A 25,904-nucleotide genomic window follows, 5' to 3' on the forward strand; every position below is an offset into this window, starting at 1 on the left:
GCGGAAACTGGAAGCAACTCTGAACCCAGGTGGTCCTGAAAGGTCCGGGACTCCCCAGAAAGGGGGTCCACTTAAGTCACAGGATAGCACGCACCCAAAGGACACACAAGAGACCGTCTTGCTGTAAAGCACATGAGGTGGTTTATTAAATCAGAGCTCTGGGCCAGCCCATATCCCCATATCTCACATAGGGGATAGAGGGACTGACCCCGTGGCTCAGGGGTCTAGCGCTTATATATGGGCAGGGTGGGGAAAAAGTGCGGGTGCACAGGATTGGTTGTTTTACCTTTTTTGAACACTAGCAGGCCGTACCATGGGGGCAGGGTGTAGTTCTTCCCTTGGCCAGTCAGTTTCTGGGATGTTCTTAACAGGCCTTTGTACTGTAACTCCCCCTCCTCTGTAACTAATTAGATGGACCCAAACCTACTGGCAGGTGCTTTTCTGCCCAAGGTCTAAGGCGAAAAATTTACACATATTTCATAAGATGGCCTTTATAATTTTTCACTCTACAGTCCCTGGTCCCTTGGCTTGCTGGCTTCTACTAAAGACAGACTTCTGCCAAAATAACCACTTAGCTTTTTAGCAACTTCCGGGCAGTGTTTCTGATACCACATACAACCTACGAAGTCCAAGGCCAGGGATCTGTGGGTTCCAGCAGGCTTTTGTCCCAATACCTCCCAGCACTCTCATATGAACTTTCCAATTAAAGAAGTGAGTGCCGAGAGGCTGGGCAATTAAGCTTCTCTCCTTCATAACGGGTTAAGCCCCACCCCTACCCTCCCCCGCCCCCCAGTACACACAGAGTGGAGAACAAAGGGACCAAACACCAGCATTCCAGCAGGAACATCTATTTATTGGTATTGTTATTAAGCCACTTCCCAGCAGTCACTGCGGAAATAAGAACAGGACTCAGCTTCTAAGGTACTAAAGTAACAGACATCACAAACACAGCACTGGGGACATTCATGACTACAGACCGCTTTCCTCCTCTGGTCAGGGTGATGGTGCTAGCTAGCATCCTTCCTGACCGAGCCTCCTGGTCCCCATCGATGTTCCTTCTGCTCAGCCCTAGAGGATTACAGACCCGGATGGGGCTTGCGTCCTTCCCAACCTGATCCACACACGTGACCTCATCCCTGAAGATACACTTGCTTGCTGAGCATCCCCCGCCCCCACCCCGCACCACGGATGCTCTGGCAGGCAAGCCAGTCTGCTGACAAGACAGCAAGGGCGGCTTCTGCTTCCTCATCACGAAGTAAACACGACACTTTCTCATTCTTTTTTTTCTTTTGTAAGGAAAGAAAAGTTCTTTTAAAAATATATGGCACTAGAGTGTAAAACTATACACCTGCTTCCAGTGAAGCTTCCTACAACTCTCAGAGCCACCGCCTGTCTCCTGTCAGATGTAGAGCTGGTGGGAGGCCAGCGTGTCCATGAAAGGACGAACCAGGTTGTCTGTGGAGAAGTAAAAGATGAGCCCAAAGGTGATGGAGATGGGAAGGGCGGGCAGGGCCTTCTTGAACACGGCAAGCAGAAGAAGAGTGAGGCACAAACCCTGCAGGAAGGACACCAAGGTGAGGGAACTCAGCAACGACGCGACCTTTTGGGTGGTGTAGTCCGAGACTAGCCCAAACTGCAACAGATGTGCAGTGCACAGTCTCTTACAGATATGCAATAGCGCCTCAAGATGCACGAGGCAGAGGAAGGGTTCTCTCCCCCACACACCCCTTGGTCAGGACACCTGTATATTGGCTACAGGGTGGACAGAGCCCTGGACAGGCCATGGGGGTTCTCCATCTAGGAACAGTGGTTGAATAGATGGTAGGAGCCTCTCTCCAGACACTGGATTTTTTTTTTTTTTTTTTTTTTTTTTGCATTTACAAGAGACCCAGCAGTGGTCACCAAGGAAACCACAGATGTGTAATCCATCCATCCCTTTGGAAGCAAGCATGGTGTAGCCATTCCTACCTCTACCCTTGGTGTCCAGGGTGAGGACAAATCACCAAAGTGCTTGCCCTGCCCTTGGGACAACAAGTCCCAAGCTAGTATGGCAGGGGAGGAACCCCAGGTCTGTCATCCCATCCCTGACACACAAGTGGACAGAAACAAGCTCTTCTGAACACCGGACAAAGCACCAGCCCCCACCTGTGGGCAGAACAAGGTCCTATAGCCTGCCCAGGGACTCTTCTAACATCTAAAAGGAAGCATCCTCAAGGGTGACATTGCAGGGTATGTCCGCCAGCTTGAGTAGCAGCCATCAGAGCCTCTAGACTACTGCTGAGATTGGAGGACCCAGGATTCAGCATTCCCTGGGGCCCTGGTGGCAAGAGATATGTAGAGGGATGGGAGGGGAGACCTTTCCATTCCTCCCTGTTCCCAGGGGTAAAAGCCTTTGGCTATTTTATCACCCATATGAAATCCCCAATCTGAGGAACCAAGGGATAAGACCCTAAAGCTTTCATTCAGGCCCTAGCATAAGATGTAAGTGGTCAGTGAGATCCAAGCACATCCCGGGTGCTCTCTCTTAGAAGGGAGCATACTTTGGTGACCATACTCTGGGTTGGACACCCCTCCCCTCACTGCCTTTGCCTTGTGAGGACCCCAGATGTGCCAGCCCTCCACCACACAGCCTACTCACAATGAGGACAGCAATGAAGCAGGCCAGCGTAGTGTTCCAGTCTCCATTGCCGGTGGCCGCTGCCTTGCCCACCAGGACACTATAGAAGATGAAGTCTCCCAGGCCAAGCTTCACACCCCCTGTGTGGAGAAAAGAAAGTGGCCCCTGTCCAATCCGACTGATAAGAAACCTCAGCAGGAAACAGGCAAGAGAAAAAAGAAGAAAGTGAGGGGCCAGGACATCAGCCAAGTGACCCAGCAAGAGGGTTGAGATGAAAGTACCCCTCAGCCGAGTATTCAGTACTGCAGACTAGGGACAAGATGGACTGCCTAGGAAAAGACTGCGGGTGTAGGGACAGGACCAAGGACTGAGTGAGTGAGTGACTGGTAGCTTAGGCAGAAGCCTGGTATTTAGGTGAGCCACTTGGTTAGGAGAGAAAGGGACAATTGCTGACCACTGGGGCTGCAGGCTGCTGTGCAGGTTAGCATGGAATCTGACTAAAGGTATTTTTAAATAGACACATGAAGCAGGCCATGTGAACTTGGGCACCTTACTTTCCTCCTCCTCTTCCAGCTCTTCCCCTGGGTAGCCAGGCAGGGGGGCTTCGAAGGCTTCAGGGTATGAGGGCTCCCCAAAACTGTCATAGGAGTCTTCTTCTGAGCATCCAGGAACAAAGGACCACCGTCATTGGACATGAAGAGTGGCAGAGAGAGGCAAAGGCTGGTCAGAAGGTACAAAAATCCAGAAGATTCACCAACACCACCAACAACATCCAGCAAGACTGAGGTGGGAAACTGAGGCACGGGGTGGGCAATCCAACCTTCACTCCCTGAGACAGGTGTCGGAGTCTGGCCCTCAGGCGACATGACTCTGCCACTCTGAACCATTCACAGAGGGACCAGCCAAGCAGGGTGCAGACAAGGTGCTCCCAAGACATGGCTGTGAACCCTGTACTCACCCATCTCGGGGTCATAGGGGAGCTGCAGTGTTCCTTGAGAGGAGGGGTCCAGCTTTGCCATGCCCACCGTCCACACCATGGCAGCTACAGAAAGAGCAAAGGGACACACATGCCTCAGGCAGTGCTTCGAGCAGCTGCCCTGGCAGAAGTGGAGCTGTGTCCCCAGAAAGCCTGCACGGCTCCTGTATCCTGCAGGGCTGTGCTCAAGCTTGGCTGACAGAGGCTGGGGGGCGGGGGGCGGGGAGTTCAGGGACGCAGGCTGGGTGGGGGCTGACATTTCACCTCTGTCCTTTTGTTATCCTCTCAAGCAACACTGACAATAATAATGATTAGTGAACAGCTTGGTGAACTGTGTCTTTAAAAAATTGGAGAGGTGACTCAGTGGTTAAAAGCACTGGCTGCTCTTCCAGAGGACCCAGGTTTAATTCCCAGCACCCATATAGCAGCTCACAACTTGTCTGTAACTCCAGTTCCAGGGGATCCAACATCCTCACACAGACATACATACAGGCAAAACACCAGTTTACATTAAAAATTTTTTTTAAAAAAATCATTTAAAAAATTTATTTTTAGGCTTCAGTTTATTGCAAAAAGGGAGAGGTGGGAATTGTTTACATTATGAATAGCTCTTGTGGTGCCATTTCAACAGTGATTGCGGTCTGCACACTGTCCAGGGATGTCACCATCTCTAAGTAAGAAATTATCTTTGTCATCTAGAACCACTTTGGTGGCTCCAAGTTCCGGGAGACAAACTTTCACACTAACTGTCTGAATCCCTCCACCCCTTCCTTTAAAGTGATCCCACCGCTACTACTGTTGCTTGCAAATCTCTCTCATGAGATTTTTCTGAACTTAAAATGCTGCCTTTAGTTACAGTCCCAGCTGTCTCCTTGAATCAAGAGTCTATCAAAAAGAAGAAACTACACTGCAGCTAGAACCTAGATTGTCTTTAAAAGGAAATGCAACATAAAAATATAACCATGAGGGGCTGGAAAGAGGGCTCAGTCATTAAAAACACTTGAATAGGTCCTGGATTCACTTCCCAGCACCCACATGAGAGCCCACAAATGTCTGTAACTTCAATTCTACAGGAATCTAGTGCCCTCTTGTGGCCTCCATGGGTACTGCATGAGCGTGATGCACAGACATAGAAGCCCGCCACACAGATACAAGGCAAACACTCAGATATTCAGGCAAATCTTTTTAAAACAATTTTTAAAAAATTCAGTCCTGAGGCTGAAGAGCTGGATCAGTGGTTGAGAGTACTTGCCATTCAATCATGAGAAGCAGGGCTCACACTTCAGCTCCCTTTAACAAGCCAGTGGCCCTGTAAATGCCCCTGATATTACAAGCTCTGAGGGAGCTGATGGCTTCCTTCTAGCCTCTGTGTACATGGGGTATATACGTGTTCGTATGCTCATACAGACACGTATGCACACCCAAAATACCAAAATAAGTATTTTTAAATGCAATGCTGGCTGCTCATCGGCACCCTGTGTATTCAGATCTGTGAAACAAATTCCAGCTCTTTCATCTGACAAGACTGAAACTCCTGCTCACTGACAGTCCCTCCCTCCCTCAGTCACTGTATCAAGCACCCACTCTGTTATGTCTGTGACTTTGCCTCCTCTTGCTGCCTCCTGTAATCAGGCCATGTCTGCCCTTCTGTCTAGCTCAATTCACTTATCCTAGGTCCTCAAGGCTCATCCATATCACATGGGTCAGAATTTCCCTTTTTTTTTTGGAAGGGAAAAATAATACTCCGTTGTGTGGAATGACCACATTTTGGTCACCCATTGATATTTGTAGCTTTGAACTCCTATGAATAAAACTGATACAGACAACAATGCACAAATGCTTGTTTGAACCCCGCCTGCTTTGATCCTCGTGGGTACATGGGCACAATGGAAACTCCTGGATCACACGGAACTCACTGAACTGTTTCTCTCTCCAGCTTAGACTCTCTTTGGAGTTTATTACTCTGTGTTTCCAGTTCCCCAGTGATATTTCCACACTCCATACAAACCAAAGCCCAGGTTTAATACCCTCTCCCACACCACCATCCCTGACCCTGTCTCTGGAAAAGGCAATAGGTCTGTCTTCCTTGTTGCTCAGATACAAAGCACTGCCATTAACCTTGGCTCTGTCTTACAACCCCGGCAAGTCTTGCTTGCAAAATGCCCCAGAATTTGCTTCACCTCACAGTTTCCACGGGTCCCCTTCATGGGTTGTTTCTCAGCCTCCAAACTGGCTCTGTCCAAATCTTTCAGGGGCTTACCGTTCCTTCAGGAAGATGGACCAACGTGTCACACTGTGGTCTGCAGGGCTCATGCTGTCCAGACCTCCCCCTCTCTACCTTTCCTGTCTGCTCCAGCCACACTGGACTGTGGGTGCCCCGAGCATACCCAGCCCCAGCCTAGTCTACCTCAGGGTCTTTGTGTTTGTTGCTCTCTCTCACCTCAAGCAGTGGCCTCCAGATTTCTACCTAGTGCTACATAAGTCCCACCCAAGTCAGGTCTCTGGCCAGGTATGAACTATAAATCAGAGCTGCCTGGCCATCTTTTGCAAAACAGCTTCCCCTGTGGCTGTTAAGTCCTTGGCCTCTTGCCCTCCCCTAGTCTTCAACAGAGCGCCTGCTACCTTCTGTAATGTACCTGCTTACATTCATCTACTTCCTTTGCACATAAGCAAACACCCAGCCTCAGGCACTCAGACTGAGAGCCATCTGTCTCTCATCCTTAGAACATTTCTGGAATGTGCTCATGCTGACGGGCTGCTGATGGTAAATCTTCATTCTAAGCTTCAATCCCCACTCACTAGGGTTACCCAGTTCTGCAGATGGCATCCTGGGTACCCAAGGCACCAGAACCCCAGAATCACAGGCTCTATACTTAGATAGCAGCCACTGCTATCACAGGGAGTGAACTCCATTGGTGAACTCAGATAACCTTGCTTCCTTTGAGACCTCTATGCCACACACAGGGCCTAGCAGTAAGAACATCTGTTAAATACATGTATAAACCTACATCCCTCTGACATGACTCCAAGGTTGTGGCAATCCCTGTGCCTTCTCTTTAGAGATGACTAACTTCCACTACCAAGGCATTGTCCATGAACTCCAGAGAGAAGTGGGGGCCCCTGCCCTCCAAAGCCTGCAGGGCTGAGTGGTGGCTGCAAGCCTCTGGAAGGTGGCATGTTCATGGGATGTGGTCCATACCCAATGTAGGCTGCCCGATGGTCGACAGAATATGGCCATAGGACTGTCCACAGCCCTCTAGTATCCCGGCTCCAACCCTGATTTCCCAACCTTCTTCCTGAGCAAGATCCAGCCCACCATGGTCTCCAGAGGTAGAACCCTCCTGCAGGTGGCGACCCTCAGCGTTATCATGATTTGGTTGAGATAGAATATATAAGCTGTCAACTCAAAATCACAGCCAACTTTCATACCTCCACAAAAGGCCACCTGCTGACCCCTACTGTCTGGCAGAGGCATGGGACCACTCACATGAGTATATCAGGGCAGGAAATATGGGCTCGTTTCTTTCCTGGGCAGTTTCCACCAGCATCCTCAGAGGCCCTTTGGGGCACAGCACAGCCACGAGATCTGGGGAGACAGAGACATTCTTGTTATATTAAAAGGGACCTTTCTTCCCAAGCAGCACAGAGAGGAACCACCCCTCCATCACCAGGAACCTAAATGAGCTCCGGGCTACCTTGCTGCTGGACTAGGGTCCCAAGCCCACCAATCCAGTTTGCACTGGCTGGAGCAGAAGCTGGTAGCCGCAGAGTAGGAAGAGTGAGGTGCTGAGACCCAGAAGACAGGCTTGGAAGTCTTACTTCCTGAAGCCTCAGATTTCTTATCCTTGAAATGGGAGTTGCAGCCCTGGCCATGGCACTAACGCTCCATCAGCAGTGAAGGTGGTGATATGCAGAACCACGGTGAGCTCAGGCCCGTCCTGAGGAATCAGAGGCTCTATGTACAGGCCATGTTTGGTGAGCGGCAGATATGCAGTTGTGGATCTGTGATTCAAGTATCCCAGAGGGAGAATCTGTGGGAAGGCCTCCTTAGGACAGGAGGGGAATGCCCTGTACTGCCTTCCCACTTGTTATAATTTAAATGAGAAGTGTCCCCTAAAGGCTCATTGTGATAGTGTGTATATGCTCTGCCCAGGGAGTGGCACTATGTGGAGGTATGACCCTATTGGAGTGGGTGTATCACTGTGGGTGTGGGCTTTAAGACCTTCATCTTAGCTGCCTAGAAGTCAGTCTTCCACTAGCAGCCTTCAGATGAAGATGTAGAACTCTCATGTGCCATGCCTGCCTGGAAGCTGCCATGCTCCCACCTTGATAATGGACTGAATCTCTGATCCTGTAAGCCAGCCCCAATTAAATGTCCTTATAAGAGTTGCCTTGGTCCTGGTGTCTCTCCACAGCAGTAAAACCCTGACTAAGACACTTGTGTTTTGAATGCTTACTCTCTAGCTTGTGACACTGTTTTAGGAAGCTTTGGGATCATCAGGGGATAGAGACAAGCTACGGGATACAGGTCACTAGGGGTGGCCTTTTGAAGGTTAGACCCAGTCCAGGCCCTAGCTCTAGTAAACTCTCAGCTTCCTGGTCCACTGCAAAGGAGCCTCTGTCACTTGCTCCAACTGAGCCATCCCTTGCCTTCCCGCCTATGACGGACTGACACCCTCAGAAACTGGGAGCCCAAATAAAACTCTTCCCTTCTATTGCTTCTTTCAATGACGTTGGTCACAGCAATGTGAGAGCACTTGAGACAGCACTCTATCAATGAGCCAGATTCATCCCAGTTCTCACCAGGCCCCAGCAACCTACCGTACACAGAGATGGCACCCAAGATGACCCAGGCAGACCACTCCGGCAGGTACTTAATGAACACCAGGGCCATGAGTGCGCTGATCACAATAAGGTAAGCCTGCTGCAGCACCAGAGGCCCCTTCCAGTGGATACACACCATGCCCACTGCCCCGAAATTCCAGACAGCCAGGAAGAGTGTGGGGTAGTCCATGGCCACATTGTAGGTCTTGAGCACTTCCCTGTAGGCACAAGGTGGAATAGGGTATGCGATATTGGGGGTGGGGGTGGGGTTGCCATACCCTAAGTTGTTTGACACCCCTTGCTCCTTGCCCATTAAGTCCCAATTTGAGTTTAATTTACAACATTCTCATCTTCCATTTCCATGGACCTCACAACTAACCACTCGGTATTTTCTAGAATGTATTGGGAAATGTATCAATAGCTGGTGGGTCACATGACCATGTGATGGCCCCACCACCTGTGCAAAGAAGAAGTCCTTAAAGAATGTTTCTCTTTGAGCCTTCAGGCTGATGCCCAAAATCAAAGGGCAAGAGGACAGATAAACTAGGAAGTACCCCAGGCTTACCCACACACTCGCCCCCAAGTAGGATGTAACTCTGAGGGCTTTCCACCTGCCCAGTGTGTTCTAAGAAGGCTTCACCAGTCCAGCTTTCTTTGCACAGAACCTATTCCAGTGTCAAAGCCTGAAGGCCAGAGCTCGGTCCAGACTCTGAGAAACTTTTCCCTGCCCAGGTCCTTTTCATGCCCACAGGGAGCGGCCGCTCACCAGCCAACACTCACCCGAGGTAGATGTAGGTGAACAAGAAGAGGAGCATCAGGGAAGACATGATCAGCCAGCCATGGATGAACTGAACAACGGAAACAAGAGGGCACTGTCACCCCTGCCAGGATGGAGACACTCCAGCGAGAGACACTTCCATCTGTCCTTCCCTTTGCACCAAGGGATCGAAATGATGGACCCCATGCACACACCTTTAATCCCAGCACTTGGGAGGCAGAAGCAGGCAGATCTTTGAGTTCAAGGTCAGCCTGGTCAACAGAGTGGGTTCCAGGACAGCCAGAGCTACGCAGAGAAACTCTGTCTCAAAAAACCCAAATGGCTCCCAAGGAATTAGAATTTCCCTAGGAATTTTATGCTTCCAAAAGGAAAACACCGAAGCCTGGTACCAGCCAGAGGGACTGGTCTCCAGAGAAGGGATTTCATATACTTCTGACAGTGCATCAGGATGAAAGGGAAGCCCCGGCAATGCGGGGCAATGCCGTGCCTTGACCAGGACTGCTTAGTTACATCTCTTACTCTCTACTTAAACCCTACCCTCAAGTTAGGAGCTGGGGGTGGGTTTATCAAGAGATTTGAGGAGAGTCACTGGATCTCTCTGTCCCACTTTGCAATGTGGTCACATTGAACAAATCTCCCTTTTTTGGGGGGGGGGGGGGTATTTTACTATTAATTTGGGTTTTTGGGTAGGCTTGTGGATGACAAGCAGCCAAACCTGGCTGGTTAGGGCTGCCAGAAGCACAGGTTCTAATGCTAAGTCTAGTATCACATGTGTACAGCATCTCCATGGACTGGAGCCTGGACATCCTTCTCAGTTAGACAGGAAAGGCAGAACCCTCAGTGAGTTCTCCCTAGTCACCTACACGTGTCTGGAGGAGGCAAGAGGCCTGAGGATCTGCTGACTCCCAGCTTGTGGTAGCTCGTCTCTGCACTCTCCAGGCTGGCAGTCTGGACTTGTAGACTCCGCCCAGCCTCTGACGAGGACCCCACCACCACCACCACAGTTGCCATAGAAAGACATCTCAAAAACAGACACTAAGTAACTCTTCCTGACAGGTCCTCAGGAGAGCATGGCACAAGGACAAGACTCAACCATCAAGGATAAGATGGTGTTACTTCCCCCAGCCTCACTTCATGTCTAAGGGCTATCCTCCATCACCAGCTCAGCCCAATGGGTCTCCAGCAGTTTACCTGGAAGAAGGGCCACAGTGGGGCTGCACACCAGCCTTAAAAGGAAGGGAAGGAGTGGCCTCTAAAACCTACACATCTCTTTATCCAACTATGACTTGCTTGTCTGGGCGATGTCATCTCGGAACGTCCCAATGGCCCTGACTGAATGGTCAAGCCAGTTCTGTGGAACTGGCCACATGACATGTAGACTGCAGAGTCACTTCCCATGTTGTTCCTACTTTGTTGCCATGTTCTCTATATGTGCAAACAAGTAGTCTTCCCCCAGATTCCCCGCACCCTTTCTTTCCCTTCCTCCCTCTGAAGTATACACAGGACCCCTGCCTCATCTACATGGACAGATGTTACTGACGAGTTAAGCTTCAGTTCAGGAACATTCCCTGTGACTCCTTTCCATGGTTCAACCCCATTTGAGCCAGCTGAGCCAATGGCTAGCTCCCTCCCTAAACCTCGGCCTCCTCATCTTTTCCTTCACTATAAACGCAGCTGCCAGAACACAGAAGACCACACTTTGCCTATTGCAAAGTTTTGGATAGGTAATGCCTAGCTCTACTTCCTGGTGGTCTTGAATGTTTCAGAGCCTGCTGCCTAAAACCAGTGTCTAAAAGCTGATGGCACAGTTAGGTCTAGTAATACGGGTCTGTTTAACTGGTGAAACTGAGGCAGGAGGATTACCCAGTTAACTTAGCAAGACCTCGAATTATTGAAAATTATAGAAAGTGGACTGGAGAGGGTAAAGGTGCTTATTGCCAAGCCTGCCCTGAGTTTAACCCCTGAAACCCAGACAATAAAAGAAGAGGGCTGACTCCTGGCCATGGCAGGCACACACGCCCACCTTCCAACACAGGGCTTGGTGACACAGCATTCGACTAGCACGGATAAGGTCAGATCTTCTACCCCCATTTGGGGAGCTTGAAGTGGACAAGGTACAACACCTTGGGGGGTGACGTTGTCTATAACTGGGGCCACATGAATGTGACTCTTTCAGTACTCCATGGGGAGGCTCAAGGTCTAAAGGAGAATCCAGCTCACAGGCCTCCCAGGGCCAGAAGACCTTAACTCCGCACATGGGCATTCCAATATGATGGGAGAGGGAATGATCAGAAATCAGTCTAGAGAGAGTCGTGGGGTGAGGGAAACTAAACAGAACTTCAGAAGAAACAAACCTAACGTCAGAGCAGGAGAGTGTGTCAGAAATACTGTGATGAGAAGCACACAAGACAGGGGTTGGGGGGAGGGGGACACAGGTTAAAAGTCAGCATTAGGTCACTGTCACACACTGCCAGAAAGCATGAAATGCAAGCAGTTCTGCAGAGAAGGCACCCGGAAGGTTTTCAGAAAGGTGCCATATGGTAGTAGTAGCTCCAGCCGCATCACGGCAGGGCCGGGTAGAGGCAGGCTGAGCCGAGGTGGGGGAGCGGGTCACAAGCCTCACCTTGTAGCATCGACACTTGTAGAGTGCCACTAGAAAGACAGTCATAATCACGATGACGCTGATCATGATGAGAGTGTTGAGCACGGAGTTGAGGAGCCGCTGGCCCACGGAGGGCGTGTCCTCAGTGAAGGGTGTGTAGATGCTGAAGAGGTCACCAGAAGAGACTCAGTACCTGCTGCTCCAAGACACCCCCATCTCAGTGACGCCCAGGCTGACCACACAGCCCTAGAAACCCCACGCTGCTCTGTTAGAATCCTTGCACTGGCTGGGCCCTGATGGGGTCGTCACTATCTGTGTGAGTGGCTTCTGCCTCTTGGACAGTGACTCCCAGTGCTCTGACAACTGGAAACATCATGGCAGAAATGACAGACTGTACCTCACTGAGACCTTGATTGTCCACTTGACTCTCCTACCTCCAGGCCCTCAGCTCTGGCTCCTACCGACAAGATTGGCTGCCTGCTTCTCTATGCGATGATTAATTCTAATTGTCAATGGAAGTGGATCTGGAATCAACTAAGCATGCCTTAGGGTGGGTCTGTGAGGGTATTTCTAGGAAGGATTAACCCACTCCTTCCATTGTTAGCCTAGGTAGAAAGAGGTTGGAGGGAAGCAATGCTCTTTGCCTGCCTGCCTTTGTCACTCCTTGCCAGTGAGTGCATCTACCCTATTGCTGCTGTGGCTGTGGCTGCCGCTGTTCCCCCCATCCCCCTGCACCACCACCACCACCCTTCACTAACAGCAGAACCCCAGCCAGCTACTGTGCACTACAGACCAGCAGCTCTCTGGGAATCTTGCTGGCATCCAGGAACAGATTGAGACTGCTGAGGTATCCAGCCTCATGAACCACAGCTATGGGGTTTTCAGCCTCTTCAGCATGCAGATAGCCACTGTGGGACTACCTAGCCTTTATTGTATAAGCCGATCTAATACATCCTTTTTCATCATACATATTCACTGGCCCATTCCTCTAGAGAACCCTGACAATACACTCCATTGAAGTTTTGCAGTCTAAGACTCCTGCACCCTCTTCTCCCCCAGCTGCAGTTGCAGGTACTGGCCCAACTCTGGAAGTAATTCACAGGCACCTTGTTCTTCCCAGCTCAAATGCAGGGAGCTACGCCTGGCCTGGCCTCTCAAAGCCTTTCATCCTAATATGAGTCCCCCACAGGCTGCAAGCTTCTTAGTATGGGGACTTTCCTACCTCCACTTTCCTAAAAAATAAACAGGGAGTCAGATGTGCTCACAGTGAGGAGCCCATGGTGGGGGGGGGGGGGAGGTGCTGGGTCAGGGAAGCTCACAGTGAGGAGCCCATGGGGGGGGGGGAGGTGATGGGTCAGGGAAGCTCACAGTGAGGAGCCCATGGGGGGGGGTGCTGGGTCAGGGAAGCTCACAGTGAGGAGCCCATGGGGGGGGGGGTGCTGGGTCAGGGAAGCTCACAGTTCTCTGTATTGTATTTATTAAAGTAATAAAAGGGCCTGGTGAGTCCTCATCACCTGCTGAAAATGTGCTAAGACATCCTTGAGTCCAACCTCATCATTTCATACCTAAGGGAGCGGAGACCCAGACAGAACATGACTCGCTTGAAGGTTTGAGACACAGTGGGCCAGAACCAGGTACTTGGTACATGGAGCTCAGAGCTACAGTACCAGAGCCAGTCTCTGGTCAAACCCCGCTTAGTCTTTGGTGAGTACTGTGTGACATTTCATGTGTGTTAGTCTGTTAATTCTCCAGGTAAACCCGTAATTAAACCCATGAAACAAACATGGAAATGGAAACAGGTCAGATATGCGTCCAGACAAGTCATAGGACTGGAGGCAGTGAGTCGTCCATCAGGGTATAGGCCACAGTCTCTGCCGTTGCCCCACAGAGCTACAGGCACAGTAGCTGAGGGAGCCTAGGACCCCCTCAAATCAACTACCACCCCTACCTCCCGATGCCAACCAGGCCCCCAACTCACAGCTGCCCATTCTTCTCCGTGTAGAAACGCACAGACTTGATGGTGGCCACCACCACGATCATACACAGCGTGACAGGCACGAACAGCATGATCACATGCTTCGCGCCATACTTGAGGGTCAGCTCTTCTTCCAGCCCTGATGGTCGTCCAGGAACCCCACTGCAGGCATAGCGGTCCGGGTCCTCCTCACAGTCTTCCTCGCTCTCCTGGCTCCTCTGTGGGAAACCACATGGTGAGGGTCACAGAGGGCCCCACAGGGAGCTGCGACATCCTGCAGGGGCTTTCGGAAGTAGACCTGAGAAGGATAACTGCTGCTTTCCAGACCTGAGAAGTGTGAGCTCTTACACTGAGAAGTGTAAGAAGTTAGGTCTTGGGATACATAAAAAACTGAGAAGGATGGCGGTGGAGAAGGTTTAGGGATAGACTGCATAGCCACAGAAGGGAACACACCAAAGACCCTTGCCCTTCCCAAGGACAGGACCTAAGGTCACTAGCTAACATGGCTGTACTGGTCTAGGAGACGGGCTAGGGAAGAGATGGGGAAGCAGAGATAAACATTTTGCTTGACTAACTAGAAGTCCCAGCACTTCCTGGAGCATCAAAACACATGGCTAGAAATCTAACAGACAGGAAGAGAAACTTCTGAGGACAGGCTGTTAATGACCTTGTGAACCCCCTGAGGCTTGGGGCTATATGCTGGCTGAGCTGGCTGAGGAGGTGGAGGAGAAAAGCCCTCTGGGCATGGAGAGATTTTCTGCTAAATGGAATCAGGCTCAGGAAGCTCAGGTGTGGTTTGCCTGACCAGGAGGGAGCTGGCCAAGCTGACTAAGTGACCCTACCCATCTCCTGACCTGAGGCTGCAGCTGTGCAGGTCACACTGCAGCCTCATCTGTGGGGTCACAGGGCCCCTATGTCTTCAGACTCAGGCCAACTCGGCGTGTGGCTACCCTGTCTGGCTACCTACCCTCCCTGCCAGTAGCATTTCCTCCTGTTTTCTCAGTGTTTTCTGTGTCATTGGTCTGTCCCAGGCACCCAGACTCACAGCCTACACTGGAAAGGCAGGTGAGGGGTGGGAGATGAAGGGAGATGTGCCAGCTAGCCCACTGCATGCTGTAATTGTGTAGTCTACTACAAAGCCCTTGCACATAGGAAGCGCAGATGCATCATGGCCACATGATACCACTCTGGGCAATTTTCATTTTTATTTGCTCTTCCTGAATGGAAGAATGGCTGGTTTCATCCACAGGCTAGTCAGCTCTCTCTCTCTCTCTCTCTCTCTCTCTCTCTCTCTCTCTCTCTCTCTCTCTCTCTCTCTGTGTGTGTGTGTGTGTGTGTGTGTGTGTGTTTGTATGTATGTATATATAACAAGATAATTCAACTTATAGATGAAGTAGCCTAGAGGGCTCAGTCTGGAATGGATTAGCCCTGTTGCTTTGAGCTTGTAGAAACTATACTGTGGCAGAAAACGTGGAGAGGTGCAAGCTGCTCACCTCACAGTCGGGACACAAAAAAAGAAGAGGGGGCTGGGGCCTCCTCCAGTGACTCACTGCTCTCCACAAGGTTCCATTCCTTAAAGGTTCTACAACTTCCTGATCACAGCACACTAGGGACCAAACTTTTAGTACAAAGGTCTTGGGGAGACATCTCAGACCAACTTCAGTGACCCATAAGACATAGGAAAGGGCTGGACAGATGACTTAACAATTAAGAGTACCTATTGCTCTTGTAAAAGACTTGAGTTCCATTGCTAACACCCATGTCAGTAAGCTCACAAGTGCCCATTAGTTCAGCTCCAGGGGATGGGACACCCTTTCTGACCTCCATGGGTGCCTTAGCTCATATGCATATACCTCCACAGAGGTATACACATTAATATGCATAATTAAAAATAAAAAAGACATAGGAACCCCATGGCCCCGTTTTAAGGCCCACAATTGCTGGGGGGACCTACCCACTGAGCAGTGTTCTCTCCATCCTCCGGGCCTAGCCTGCCCTCCTGGCAGGAGCGTGATGTGGGGCTCTCGGCTGACACCAAGGACGTCCGCTCATCACACACCTCTTCCTCGCTGTCAGAGGCCATGAATGTGAGCATGGTCTGGAAAGGAAGCACAGGGACCCTGTTCCTGACAGGCAAAGGCAGTGGGGGCGCTGGGGGATGGCATGGTAGCTTGGACCAGGCGTAGGTCTTGCCTATAACAAGCTTCCCACATACACCTCAAACAACCACTTAAAACAGGAGTTCCAGAAGCCAGCAAGAGGCCACAGCAGCCTTGCTTGGGACTGGCTTGAATGGAACTCTGATCACACGGAGCAAAACGTCCAGTTAGAAAAGTCAGGGTCATTCTGAACTTTCAACATGTTTGTTCAATCAATAAACATCTGTGGGCAATCGACTGTGCTTGGCTCTGGAGCTATAGCCTTGAATAAGTAAAGTTTCTTGTCCTGTAAGAACAAAAACTTCATCCAATCTGACAAATGACACATCACCAGAGGATGGAGGAACTTGTCCCCAGAAGCTGAAATTCCATGCTTCCTAGAGAAGACTCTTGCTGGAAGTGGAGTGAACAGTGTGCAGGTCAGAGAGTGGCCACACCAAGGAGGCCCATGTCAGCTCAAGTAACAAATGTCCATCTAGCAGGTGACGGTGAGGGGAAGGGGAAGTGTCCTGATAGGGGAGATGTCTTGAGGTCCCTTGAGGGAGGAGTGGCCCAGTGAGGGCTAGCATGAGGGAACACATGCTTGGTGGGAGGAGTTGACATGGAGGAAAGAATAAAGAAAAAAAAAAAAAAAAAAAAAAAAAACCTAAGATATTGGCCAGGCTAGGCCAGGCTAGACCAAGATGAGGAAAGAGGATATTACCAAGGAAGGTTGAACGTGATCCAGAGATCTGCAGAATGTCTGTGGGTTGAAAATGGGATACCATTTAGGGGTGCCTGAGTGTGAGGTATATGTAGAGTCTTCAGTTCAAATGTAGCAGCTAAGTCCAGGAGCCACCCAGCCAGTAGAGGAAGATGACCCTGGAAGTCCCCACACTGAGGGACATGGGACAGGGCAAGGGGACACTGCTCCTGACACAGGACTTCTTCATGGCTCTCAATACCCTGCCACAGCAGCACCCAGTCAAGCTCCAGCTCCCCACATTTTGGGTTCTGACACAACCTTTGGGAGGGTCTGACTGTACCCACATCTGGACAGACACTGCCACTACTGGCCACATCACCTCAGAGTTTAGCTTTGTGTTACTGAGGTAGGAGCAGGCCTGCTCTGTGTTGAAAGCTTGTCTCCAGATTAGTCACTCTTAGAATTCATATGATCTTCAGGTGATTACACAGGGTCCCTTCACCAAGGCAGGGCCTGTGGCTGCTACTCAGGAGACAGCCTTCCTGGCTATGGCCTGCATAACTCCCATAAGGACTTCCCTCAGTCTGCCATTACAGAGATGGGACAGTGCCTGCCTTTGTTTACCTCTCTAACTGGACCCATGATAAAGGCACCCTCTGTCTTCACAGAGCCCAAAGCTCCCAGAAGCTGCCTCTTGGGGTCTACCAGACATTAGGAGTGTGAAGACAGCTGCAGAATACCACAGGCACAAGAGTAAGGTGGTGAGGACCACACGTGATCCACTTTCAGAGGAGACAATGTGCAGCTCTCAGAGCACAGTATCTTGGGTCTTGACTGAGAAAGGCAGGGAGTGGGCCAGAAAGGTATATGAGCTGAGATAGACGGGGACTGAACATTCTGGAAAGATATAACTATTCAAGTATAATGAACAGGATGGGTATATAACACAATCTTGCCTCAATATGATGGTGGGATCAGGGGGCCATCCTGGTGGTCTACCATGTGATGGTAGGATAAACCATACTGAGTGTCTGACCAGGAGGAAGGGAGCTTAAATCAGCCCAGGCATCTCCTAGGAGGACAGAAGGGAAATTCCCTTTTGCTGAGGCTCTACACAGCGGAGCACACCCTAGATGGTGGGTCCACTGCCCTAATACTTAGCATTCTGGAAGCTCAGCTAAGCCCAGTGCTCAGAAGAGTTCTGTGCCCTGGAGCCCAGGCGATGGAACCAAGAGTCTACACAAGAGAACCCAGTTTAAGGGAAGATACCTTCAAAGGTCAACTTGCCATAATACATGGGGAGATTCTTAACCAGGAAAGGGTCTACAAGCTGTAAGGTCCCCTTCCTCTTTGGGAACTGGCTATCTGTCATATCTTAAACACATACCCACTGAGGTCTCTTCGACACCCCTTCCGGCAACAGTGAATTCTCTTCTCACAGATATCTAGATCAGGGATGTGCCTCGGTGGCAGAGCCTGGCAGACCTGAGGCCTTGGGTTTCATCCATGGCCCTACATCAAGGTTATCCTTAAGCCTGGGTATTCTGTTGCTGGTCTCTTCAATACCATGCTAGGGTAGGCTATTATCTCAGCTGTGGTGATGAGTACTCCAGGCAACGCAATTCAAGAGTTTATTCTGGCTCTCAGCTCATTATACAGGTGCATCACGGTGGGGGGAGCTTGATGCAGCTCTCAGTCACTTCTCATCAACAGTCAGGGAGCAGAGGGTGAGGAATGGATGCTGCTGTCCAGGTCTTTCCTCCACACACACAGTCCAGGGGACTGCACCCCCCCCCCCCCCACACACACACACACACACGGCCTCCCTGGGTTGGGTCTGACTCAGGGGGCTTCTTACCCAGTACCTCCCACTACCTGACTGTAGGGTGAAGGTGTAAACTGTACAGCCCTTAGTCCTGGACGCAGGACCTGTTCAGACAGCAACTGGGAAGGGGGGGGGGGTGAGACCTTCTCAGACTAGCAAAGCCCCCAAACAACACCCATGGAGAAGAAGGCTGGACGATCTCAGTATCTGATGCAGGGGCGGGGCAGGAGTTTGGGGTTAAGATAAAATATATGTATAGTACTCAAAACAGGAAAACCCCAAAGGTACAATCAGACCTTTTAGATCTGGAAATGCTACAACTTGGAATTTTATCTAGGAAAAAACATTCATGCAAAAATATATGCTGTAGTTACTTGTTATCATAAAAAGTAAAAATGACCGAAATTTCTGTCTCTTCTCTGGTACAGGAACTAACTCCCTCCCCCCACCTTATCTGCAATTCTACTTTCTGTGGTTATAGTTATCAGTGGTCAAGAACATGAAATGGAAAATTCCAGAGTAATCAATCCGTAAGTTTTAAATAGCTTTCACTACAGTATATTACTGTAATTGCTGGTTTGTTGTTATTAATCTTTTGCTGTGCAAAATTTATAAAGTAAACTATCACAAATATGTATATTCAGAAGCCAAGCCAAAACACAGTTTACACCGGATTTGGAATCCATCACTGTCTCGGGTGTCCATCCATCTGACAGGACTATTACAGGGGCACCAAAGTCTTACTTCAAAGAATACTTAGTAACAATTAAGTGATGTTAAATTTAACCGAATGTAAATATTCTTATAAACATCCGAATTACTTACACACACACATGACTGGTAAAACTATTACAAAATATTAAAGGTCATTATCTTTAAACTGGTTTTGTGGGTGATTTTTGGGCTTTGTATTTTTCTGCATTTCTCACCTTTATTTATTTTCAGACAGGGTCTCATGTATCCCTGATTGACTTCTGACTTACTATGTAGCTAAGGATGGCTTTGAATTTCTGATCTCTCAAGTGCTTGGATCACAGGCATGAACCACCACACCCAGTTCATGCTGCACTGGGGTACAGCCTTGCATGCGAGGCAAGTACTTTACGGAGTTACATCTCCAGCTCCACCCCTCCTCGTTTTTAATAATCAATATGGGTTGCACCGTCATCTTCAACCTACTGATTTTTTTTTTCTTTTTATATAAGGTCTCACTAAGTAGCCCTGCCTTGAATTTAAGCTTTGCTGGGATTAAAGGCCGGTACCACAGTACCTAGCAAGCCACTGATTTGTCAATGAAAACCGCAGGCATCAACACACAGGGTTTCCTCCCCTGCAGAATCACCTGCTTGGCCTGGGAGAACAAATGAGAATACAGGAAGCCAATAACACTTTCTCCAAAGCCCCGAATGACAACAAAAGCTTCTTCGGCTCGCTTTAGAACCCCTAAAGGCCTCCCTGTCTGCTCTTCAGCCTGAAAGCAGTAAAATCCTTAGAGGGAAAAACCACCGCGCGAACTAACGAGCACAGAAAAGCAGCCTTGAAAAACAACCTCGCTGGATGCAAAGAGGTCCTTGGGGAGCCTGACTCAGCACAGGCAGTGATGCACATGGAGCCTTGCCATTGCTGACGTCAGACAACCAGCTCCACATCCCAAGAGTCCACAGGAAGCACAGAGGGGCTGACAGGGAAGTGTGGATGGAGTGCAGAGGACAGGCTGTTCTGGAAGCCCTGCCTGCACGGTACTGTGGCTGAGGGATTAAGTACCTACCCTCTGCCGACTTCCACTAACTCTAGGACTGGAATTAAACCTTGATTAGCTGAGCTAAGAAGTTCCCCAACCGGCTCCTGTAATTATCAAGGAAACCAGGTGACCCAATTTTCTCAAACCTGCTTTACCAACAGTAGAGAGAGGCAAGGGATTGCCCTAACGTTTAAAATCAGTGGCCCTGGCAGGAAAGAGATTTTGGAATGCCACGGAAAATTCTAGCACCTTGTGGAAAATAATACTCCAAAAGTGAACTGGAAACTCTGGGACACAAACATGTCTATCTGCAGAGTGGTTAGGACTCCCTGACACTTTTCCAAAGGGCCAACAGAACAATGTCCTTATCTTTTAAAAGGTCACCTTCAGTGGTCACATGGCTACTTCCCAGCATTCCCATAACCCCTGGAAAGTCCAGGTCTTTCTCTACACTAGGAAAGGGCTTTCCCCAATCAGGCAACACCCTGCGACATCTCACAGATTCCAGGTCTACCTCTAACCCTTTGCGCCTGACCATGTATTGGGCTGGTCTACCTGGCACTTGGTGGATGGTTTTACTGGGCTTTGGGAGAGCTCAGGCAGAGCTGGAGTTAGAGCGCCAGACCCCAGAGCCTCAAGTGGCTTATGGTCTGCATGAAACTCCATTACCTATTTCTCTCTTGACGTACCTGGGTTGGGGCAATTTTCCTCATTTCATGAAGTAGCCTGGGAGAAAGGTAGTTAGTGGGAAGAGACAGGGAAGAGTGCCTCTAGCAAGCCACACTCAAGTAAAAATTAGAATTTTTCCTTCCTTCCTTCCTTTTTTTTTTTTAGAATTAGGAGAGACAGGATTTCACTGTGTAGCCTAGGCTGTCCTGGAATTTGCTCTGTAGACCAGGCTGGCCTTGAACTCACAAAGATCTGCCTGCATCTGTCTCCCAAGTGCTAAGATTAAGGGAGTGTGCCGCCACCACCACAAGGTGCAGAATACTTTTTTTTTTTAAATGAGACACAGCAGCCAGTGGTCACATAGACTAGTGTGACATGAACCACACCTCCTGGACAGCTTCCAGCCATGCAAGGTGGCAGGAGCTATTTCCTCCTCTTATGGACAGCAGGATAGGTTGCCTTGTAAGATTGGGAAAACGGGTGTAAAGCATCTAGCCACAGTGGCTACTCAGTAAATGGAAGCCATAATGGAGCCACAAGGGGCTACTGAGAGGGGCTAACCAAACCAACAGGTGCCCTTCTTTGGAGCTAGGGAACTGCTAAGCCACCAGACTCGTGAACTAGTTGGTACAAAGACCAGGCCCCAGGGGGGTCCTGTTTCCATCCAGCCTCAGCCTGACAATGGGAACACTTTGTCAAAGGAAAGGGCACATCCCTAGGATGATGTCAAAGCTGCCATTAGTTGGTCCCCTATTTCATAGTTCAGGAAACCAAAGCCCAGGATAGCTGGGGATGAAGCAAGACTCAAGGAGACAAATAAGGACCAGTTTACAGGTCTCTAAACTGCCCATAGAACACTGTCATTTCCCATCCAATCAGGCCCATCAGGTTCTTGCAGAGACCAGGCAACCAATCCACACCCACAGGCTCTGTGAGAGCACTAATGCATTTAGATGACATGTATCTGTGCTATGGACAAGGATGTATCTAGACACTCTCAGATAATGCCGGCTCAAAATCCTTATTAAGTCTGTCTTATCCTCTCCCATCTCCAGACCCAGGGACTCTGAGCCCACTCATTCCTGGAGGTCTGTGAGGCTCTGAGGTGAACCTGCCAACTTTAGCAATGAGGGGAGGAAATAGGGTACTGGTTTTCTGGTTCAGTTCAAAAGACAAGTGGAGAGATGTTCTGATTTGTGATTAGTAAAAGAAATAAAGTCATTTTCAATGACTGGTCACACCTACCAAATCTGGTTTGCCAAGATGTGTCAGGTAGCTTTCTGTTACTAAAACAAACACCTGAAATACAATTTACACTTTTTAAAAAGTGGTTTACCTTGCTTTGGCTTTATAACCCAGTCCAGGGTCAGTTGGGCCTTCAGCTTTGGGCCTGTGGTACAGCAAGACTACTCAACTCAGGCCCAGAAGGTGAGAGTGGTAACTGCCTCACACCGCCAATGACCAGACCTTCCACCAGACCCGGAGCCCTGAAACACCTGTAGGGACTCAAAGCAGTTATTCCCAGGCTGGGGGGGAAAGGCTGTCTTTTAAAGACATGTTTTTAGAGTAAGTAACTATTACTTTTATTTTTTAAAACATGAGAAAGTTTCTGGCTGAGGTGTAACAGGAAGGTAGTCGGCCTCTACATTTCCTTCATCTGCAAAGACAAAACAAGCAGCCTGTTCCTTCAGTTTGAGGGAGAGGCCACAGAGAGCTGTCTTCCTAAGGAGGCCTTATCTTTCAAGAGGACTGACTTGGCATCTTTCTTTCTCCAAAGTGTTCAGGTGGCATATTACCATCCCATCCCCAAGCCCAGGGAGGAGAGTCTGTATGTGAACTGAGAACCATTCCTCAATGGCCACAGCCCACGACAGGTGGAGCCAGTGGCAGAAACCTTTGCTGCCTGTGGGGTCCCAGCTGATCAGAGGCCCAACCTTAAAGAAACAGATAAAATATAGCCACAGAGGTTTTTGTTGGAAAGATCCATGTGAGAGACACACACACAGTGTTGATGGTTAATTCTCTCATTTTAGTTTTTTTTTTTAAATTAAAGCCAGGATGACTTAGGTTTTTTTGTTGTTGTTGTTTTTTGGTTTTTGTTTTGTTTTTTCTAATAAGAGAATTCACTACTGTAGCCAGGACGACATTCAACTCCAGCTCTTCAAGCCCCCCTGCCTTCCAGTGCTGGTATCACAGGCATTGAGGGTTGGCCTTGAACTCAGAGATCTACCTGCCTTGCAGTTTGGGATGTGGGGGTGGGGGTGGGGTGTTAAGCTGGAGAGATGGCAATTGTCTAGAATCAAAAGCAGTGGGAGAGGGAAGCTGAGGCAGGAAGACCACCATTAATTTAAGGCCTACCTTGGCTACAAACAGAGTACCAAACCAACCAGGGCTACACAGCAAAAAGCTATCTCAACATACAAAACACTTTTTTTTTTCCTCCCAGGGTCTCAGGAAGTCGTTAACGAAGACCTCACAGAAATGTTCTGGGTAGCAGTTCCGACACAGGTAAGAGGTGTCTGAGCAAGCTTGTGTACAACCAGTGTCCAAATCTGGTGCTGACAGGCTGGAGAGCCACACAGCTGGGCAGCTGGGCTCCCATCCTTGACACCCACACCCGGAACTCAGGGTCCCAACATTAAAGGAGTCATAATTAACTGTCGCAGTGTTCCTTTAGCTCTGTTTGGTGACTTACAGTTGATGTTGTGTAGTTGGTTGGTTGGTTGGTTTTTTTTTGAGATAGTGTCTCACTATGTAGCTCAAATTGGCCTGAAACTCACTATCCAGCCCAGGCTTGTCCTGAATTCACAGCAGCTCTCTCGATTCCATGATTATGCACTGGAATTACAGACATGAGCCATCACATTACTTAAGTTCTCTAAAAATATTAAATTGTATTTTATGTGTATAGGTATTTTGTATGCATGTCTGTTTAGCACTGATAAGTCTATGCAGTACATTCGTGCCTGGTATCCACAGAGATAAAAAGAGGCTCTCCTAGAACTGGAGTTACAGATGGTTGTGGGCCTCCATGTTGAACGTGGGTCCTCTGGAAGTGAAGCCAGTGCTCTTAACTGCTGAGCCATCTCTCTGGCTCCATTAGTACGTTTTTTATAATAACTGTGATAACCACTGGACAAAATGGCTTTTTATCATGAATGTCCAACTCCTGCCTATCACATGGGCATGTCACATGCCTACTATCACCAACAATCCAGAGAGACCAAGTCTGGAGAGAGACTCTTCCATGGCAAACTGTGCAGTGGAGCTGTGAGCAGCCACAGAAGGGCCACTGGACAGAGTACAGCCTAGATTCTGCTCCAGACCGACATGGCGGCGGCAGCCTCTGGCAGCACTCCTCGTCTGAGCCTGTTTCACCTCCTCAGATAAGGGAAATATTCATTTCCACATACGAATGGATGTATGGTCTATATTTTGGCCTAGGCATGGGGCATGTCAACACAGTAGTAGATAGTTCTCCAAACCACGCACAGCTTTCGGCTCAGTCTGCACCCCTTCTCACCCACATCCACTGTCTATCAGCTTCCTTTCCATCCTGCACCTCTGCCACCCTTCACTCTCTATCCCTGCCCACCTGATTCTAGCCACTGTCCTGGGAGCCAAGGAATGAACCTGGATGGTCACCTCTGAAGTTGGGATGCTGCTCCTTCAACAGAAAACACAGGACTGGTACTGTTTCTCAGGCTCCCACAGAGCCATCCATGCCTAAAGGGAAACTTGAAGCTCACACACCTGAAGCAACTTATACAGAACCTTTAATTACTGCCAGAAGTCTTGGCTGAAGGCCTGCAAGGCTCAGGTGTCCACAGAGGGACTATATAGACATCAGGTGCACCTATTCTGAACGATGGAGTCTCTCTGTCACCAAGAGACTATTCTGGGGACTGCTGTGCATTCTGAGTTAAATTGGTCTGCCTCTGTTCTGATTTAGAGGCTCTCTACTCCTCCATCTGTAAATGGATGCAGTCATTTCACAACCATTCATATCTTTAAAATACCTAAGAAGAGGTGCTAGGACATTTCATCTAACTGGCAAAGGACTTAGGTCTGGATAGCAGAAACAAAGGCCTAGGCAGCAGGCTCTCAGCCTGGCTTCACTGATCTTACACAGGAGACCTTGGGCAACCACACTTATTCTGAGAGTTGTTCTCCTCACCCTCCTTTCCCTCCCCTACGCATGTCTGGCAAACACTCTACCCTACAGCTACAACCTCAGCCCTAGGTGCAGTTTCTTCATCAATATAATTCAGTGGCAACTAGCTCTGGCTTCCGAGTTCCTTCAGCTTCAAAGGCTTGAAGATTTACAAAACACCACACACCGCTGGTAACAGAACGCCAGCCTAGGCCCTGTCCCGCGCCCCACTCCTCACACAGGAAGAAGTCCTCACTCCCTCGTCATCTATAGCAGAGCCCAGGTAGATCAGGTCAGGTCCTGGGTAGCAGGGACCAAAATGCCTGGTGAATACAGCTATGAGACCCACGTGCACTGGCCCTTTAACACCTCACTCTGCGCCCGGGGCTCTGGAGGCTGGAAGAGACACGAGGGCACTCGGACGCGGCTAGAGGCCCAGAGCTGCTCCCCTATGCTCCTTCCAAGCCCCAGCTCAAGGCCGGCCGCACAGCCGCCTTCCCGGCACTTTCTCCTCGACCCTCCGCCGGCCGCAGAGGCCGAGATCGCCGCAGGGGCCGCAGCCTGGAGCTCAGACTCGGGTGCCCCGAGGGGACAACGGAAGCAGCGGTCAGGGGCGTGCGCACGAAGGGCCTCGCTGCATCCGGGCTCTCCATGCTGCTGGCTACCGGCGATCTGGGACAGCTACCGGGCCGCACACACCCAGCCCCCGCCCTCCACTCACCTGCTCCGCCGCGGCGCAGGGTAGAGTTTACGCCGCGGGCGGAGCACCTCTCCCCGGCTAGCGCCAGCCCCGCCCACTACCCCGGTTCGCCCGCGCCCCGGACACGCCCCGGTAAGACACGCCCACTTCCCTGGCTCCGCCCCTGTCCCGTCCCTTGGGCGGTGCCAGGTTCCCCAGTG

At 49.9% G+C, this 25,904-nt stretch overlaps 1 protein-coding gene across 3 annotated transcripts; it reads right to left on the reverse strand.

Moving 5' to 3' along the window:
• Positions 1–832: 832 nt before the first annotated feature.
• Positions 833–25,816, reverse strand: Psen2 (presenilin 2). Of its 3 annotated transcripts, none has more exons than XM_076914607.1 (11): positions 25,726–25,816; positions 15,727–15,870; positions 13,776–13,990; positions 11,819–11,960; positions 9,198–9,265; positions 8,415–8,635; positions 7,081–7,179; positions 3,576–3,659; positions 3,172–3,270; positions 2,639–2,757; positions 833–1,555 (listed from the first exon to the last, which is right to left on the reverse strand). In XM_076914607.1, exons 2-11 carry the CDS (start codon positions 15,865–15,867, stop codon positions 1,400–1,402), a joined length of 1,344 nt encoding a protein of 447 aa, XP_076770722.1. In that variant the 5' UTR covers positions 15,868–15,870; positions 25,726–25,816; the 3' UTR covers positions 833–1,399. The 3 variants fall into 3 exon arrangements, with proteins under 3 accessions (XP_076770722.1, XP_034376625.1, XP_076770723.1); XM_034520734.2 differs by having other exon boundaries at positions 3,172–3,273; XM_076914608.1 differs by lacking the exons at positions 15,727–15,870; positions 25,726–25,816 and having other exon boundaries at positions 3,172–3,273; positions 11,819–11,993; positions 13,776–13,915.
• Between the last annotated feature and the right edge of the window lie 88 nt (positions 25,817–25,904).

Source organism: Arvicanthis niloticus, chromosome 16 (assembly GCF_011762505.2).
Source record: "Arvicanthis niloticus isolate mArvNil1 chromosome 16, mArvNil1.pat.X, whole genome shotgun sequence".
In the NCBI taxonomy this organism is placed as follows: Eukaryota; Metazoa; Chordata; class Mammalia; order Rodentia; family Muridae; genus Arvicanthis; species Arvicanthis niloticus.

Excerpts from the sequence above, each read along its gene's own strand:
- Psen2 (XM_034520734.2), bottom strand. The coding sequence starts at position 15,867 with ATGCTCACATTCATGGCCTCTGACAGCGAGGAAGAGGTGTGTGATGAG. Across the intron at positions 13,991-15,726 it reads GAGAGAACACTGCTCAGTGG|AGGAGCCAGGAGAGCGAGGA; the intron begins GTAGGTCCCCCC and ends GGTTTCCCACAG. Across the intron at positions 7,180-8,414 it reads GGGTGCCATCTCTGTGTACG|ATCTCGTGGCTGTGCTGTGC; the intron begins GTAGGTTGCTGG and ends CTGTCTCCCCAG.